General features: G+C 37.1%; 1 protein-coding gene across 1 annotated transcript; it reads left to right on the top strand.

Moving 5' to 3' along the window:
• Window positions 1-467: 467 nt before the first annotated feature.
• LOC123582172 (40S ribosomal protein S15a-like) lies at window positions 468-827 on the top strand. Its single transcript, XM_045448441.1, has one exon. It carries the CDS (start codon window positions 483-485, stop codon window positions 825-827), a length of 345 nt encoding a protein of 114 aa, XP_045304397.1. The 5' UTR covers window positions 468-482.
• Window positions 828-4,485: the final 3,658 nt, after the last annotated feature.

The following is a 4,485-nucleotide window of genomic DNA, read 5'->3' on the forward strand; positions in this document are numbered from 1 at the left end:
ACGCCCACTACCACCACCAAATTGATATCCAAACCACATCACATAGTTACTGTGCCCTGAACAGATTTAGCATGCATCCCTTTCTCCCCTTCCTGCTTGGAAACCCTTAACCCACATCTGCACCCATCAGAGACCTACCAATTATTCAGTATCTTTTTCAAATCTTCTACTTCTGGGAGAACTTCTCATGTCTTCCAAATAGAATTAATCTTTTTCTTATAGGTTCATTCTTTTAACTCTTCTTTCACCATTCTTACAGCACACCTACAGCCTATCTTTTTTATAATCACCCAGAGATATATCTTCTTTTCCACCAGAACATAAGCCCTGGGAGACAGAAACATGTCATATTCATCTTTCCTTCCCAGGCAATACTTAGAACATGGTAGGTACTTCATACATTTTTGGGTTACAGTAAAATGCTCAACAGTTTTTCAAAAAAGATAGGAAAACTGTTTCCACCATCTGTCTGTGCCACCATAATGGTGCACATGAATGTCCTGGTGGATGCTCTCAAGAGCATTAACAATGCTGAAAAGAGAGGCAAATGCCAGGTTCTTATCAGGCCATGCTCCAAAGTCATCCAGTTTCTAATTGTAACGATGAACCATGGTTACATTGGCGAATTTGAAATTGTTGATGATCATAGAACTGGGAAAATTGTTGGGAACCTCATGGGCAGATTAAACAAGTATGGAGTGATCAGCCCCAGATTTGATGTACAGCTCAAAGATGTAGAAAAATGGCAGAATAATCTCCCATCTCACCAATTTGGTTTCATTGTACTTACCTCAGCTGGCATCCTGGACCATGAAGAAGCAAGATGAAAATACTCAGGAGAGAAAATCCTAGGATTCTTCTCCTAGGAATGTACTAGATGTGCAAATAATATTCCTCAATGGACAAAAAAAAAATGATATGAAACTATGAACAAGGTATAATATTAATTAAAAAGCAAAAGGAGAAAAATGTTTATACCATATTGCTATCTATGTAAAATAAAATCACATATGGATAGAGATAATATAGAAAAACAGATAGATTGGTCTCTGATACATCTTTCAATGGATACACATACACATACACACACTCACATAACTGATAAAGTGATTGCCATTGAGGAGAGGGCAGATACACAGAGTCAGTGATGGGACAGAGACTTACTCTCTCTGTATACCATTTTATACTGTTTGAATTTTATTATCATTGCATATATTACCTTGTGCATATATTACCCACATTACTTATTCAAAGATAACAATTCAATTGAAACTAATAAATGTTTGATTTTAATTGAAGCGGAACTGAACAACCCTGAAATTAATAATAGAACTGGCTAGAGTAGTCAAATTATCCATTCCCAATGAGTTCAGCATTCAGAGTGATTTTATTCCTCTAATTATATGGTGATTCAATGCCAAGTTGAATTCATTAGTTTTAATAATAGTAATAATGAATACGCTTATAAAATTAACAGATCAGATACAATTTTTTATATTGAGAAATTTTTTCCAAGAGTGTTTAAATTCTATGAGCTTAGAAAATCAGTTCACTAACAATGTGAGCTCTCAGCAATCATTTTTTTACCCAGTGTTATTATTGAAAAGTGTTGACAAATGCCAAAAGCTGAAACATTGCAATAAATATATCATTAACTCTTAACAATTGTGTAACAATAAACCCTTGTTGGGAATGTGTGCATAGAGGGCATAAAAATTGCCCTTACAGTTCAAAGTATAATATAGCCTGAGAAAGCCCTCTCCATGAACAACTGGAACATGGTATTTGTAGCTAAGAGGCTCCCCAACTGGCCTGTGTGGTCAGGTTTGCACAGGTCTATTGAGTAGGTCACCCCTCTTCTAGTTTCCACCATCCTTCTTCTACTTTCATACAATGAAACCACCCACACCACCATACCAATTCAAAATACCATAGTTCCCTCTTAGCTACTTTTATATCTTTCCTTCCCTCATGACCTGTTAGCAAATACATGAACATTCAAAGGAAGTTCAAAACAATAAAAATAAATAAATAAAACAAATTCTTCCACAACCTTTTTCACCCTCTTCGGTGGAAAGACCCTGCTCCAGACCCTAAGGTTTCATTGCTTTCATCATTATCTTAGCCTCTGGAGCTACAAATATTACATTTGGCCATTAAATTATCCTGCCATCTTTAAGATCCCTTTTTAAAGACTCACCTATGATGTATGAGCAGCACTGAAACCCCACTCCTGGAGGCTTTCAGTGGAATGTTGGGGGCAGAATGGAGACCCAAGGTGGCAGCGGCAGATCCTGGGGGACACTAATGAGGGGCAGGGCCAATGCTCAAGAGAAGCACTACTTGTCATTAACACATTAGCCCCACAGGGCACCATGCCAGTTTTAATAAGCAACCAATCTGGCATGCCTGCTCAGCAATGAAAGAACTGGAAACTCCAGGAAAAATATCTGCCTATACATCTCATTTCCAGCAGTGCCCAGAAAAACACTTGTCAACACAACAAATTTGCAGACACTGCTAGTCAGTGTAGTAATCTTTATTAGTATTGCTAATGATACACATGACTGCCATTACTCTCTACAACCAGTATGGTTATCGTAAAGGGTATATACTCAATATACTATCATAGGATTCGTGCTAACAATAATAAACTATCATAATATATTTTGTTCATCATTGTATCCTAGCGTGGGATATGGCAGATGCCTAATATTTGTTGACTGTAATTGAGTATTATAAACAAAATGACAGATAATATCTTCTAAGAAAAAAGATTCAGTTTCTTTAAAAGATTTCTGATTCCCATGTTTTTATCTGCAGATATTATCATTTACCTGAAAATCAAAAGAGAAAAGGAGACAAAAAGGAAGTTAGAGATGAGCTATACTAGAAGAAAGACACTGAGGAAAAAGGGACTTTCTGAGCAAATATGCAAGGCATCTTTAGATGCCTTGCCCCACCTTCCTGTAGTCAGTTCTCTCTGGAACAGTATGAGAAGCAGTCCTCTCCTTTAGACAAGAAACCTTGTAGTATTTTAGCCTCTCACTCTTTTATTTAGTACCCATCTCTTTCTGTGTCCTCTGGTCCAGGACACTCTGAATTGCTTGTAGGAAGTATTTGGAACCACTCTCCCCTAAATCAGGAAAAGACATCAACAATGCCCTTCAAGTTCCAGGTTCAGATTGTACACTGCTAGTTGGCAAGAATGTTACTATTAGCCTTTTGAAGAGCAATTTGGCAAGGTAGTAGCAAAAGCTGTAGAATCATACATCCCATTTGGCCCAATAATTCACTATTTAGAAAGCCAACCTAAGGAAATCATCCAAAATACCTAAAAAGCTTTCTAGTCAAATTCATTCAGAGCATCATCTATAATAGTGAAAATCTGGATACAACCTGGATTTCTAATAATACCAGAATGTTTTATTCTACTCACATGTTGGAATGTTATATGACCATTAAAAAATATTTATGAAAAGGGTGGCTTTTCATAAAGCCTGAGTGGCTCAGTCAGTTAAGCATCCAACTTCAGCTCAGATCATGATCTCACCATTCATGAGTCTGAGCCCCACACCAGACTCTCGGCCATCAGCACAGCTTCAGATCCTCTGCCCCTCCCTCTCTCTGCACCTGCCCAGTTCACATTCTCTCTCTCTGTCTCTCAAAAATAAACATTAAAAAATTATTTATGAAAAGTATGCAACAAGGAGGAATCCTTATGTCTTAATAGTAAGTGGAAAAATATGTGTATATAGGATGACCTCAATTATATTAAAATGAATGCATAAAATAAGGGACTCAATTTTGTTAAGAGAAACTTAACCCAAAAGAAACTTTCTACAAGTACATAAAGAGACAACCACTGAAAATTTTACTTTTTGTAATAGCAAAACATGAAAACAACTTACTAACTACTAATAAGAGAATGGATGAATAAATGGTAGTCAGGTCATGTGGAGGAATACTATACAGCAATGAAAATGGAGGAACTAGAGCTACATCAACATGCCTCTCACAATCATATTAAGCATCAAATGCAAATTGCGGGAACACCTAGATGGCTCAGTGAGCTGAGAATCTGGCTTGATTTCGGCTCAGGCCTGATCTCACGGTTCATGAGCTCAAGCCCCACGTTGAGCTCTGTGTTGGCAGCGCAGAACCCACTTGGGATTCTCTCTCTCCCACTCTCTCTTCCCCTCACCCACTCACAGGCACACTCTCTCAAAATAAATAAATAAACTTTAAAAAATACAAATTGCATAAAAAATAATTATGCGAATCTTAAAAACATGTAAATCAATATTTTACATTATGTAATGATAGATGCATACAAATATAAGAATATATATAGCAGAGTAACAACTATCTCTTAGGGAGAGGGAAAGAAACATGACAGGAAAAACGGGCAAAAGGAGCTTCAACAGCATGGGTCAGTGTTTTACTTCTTAAGCAGGATAGTGAGTACCTGCGTGTTGGCTGTAA

Source organism: Leopardus geoffroyi, chromosome B3 (genome assembly GCF_018350155.1).
Source record: "Leopardus geoffroyi isolate Oge1 chromosome B3, O.geoffroyi_Oge1_pat1.0, whole genome shotgun sequence".
Lineage (NCBI taxonomy): Eukaryota > Metazoa > Chordata > Mammalia > Carnivora > Felidae > Leopardus > Leopardus geoffroyi.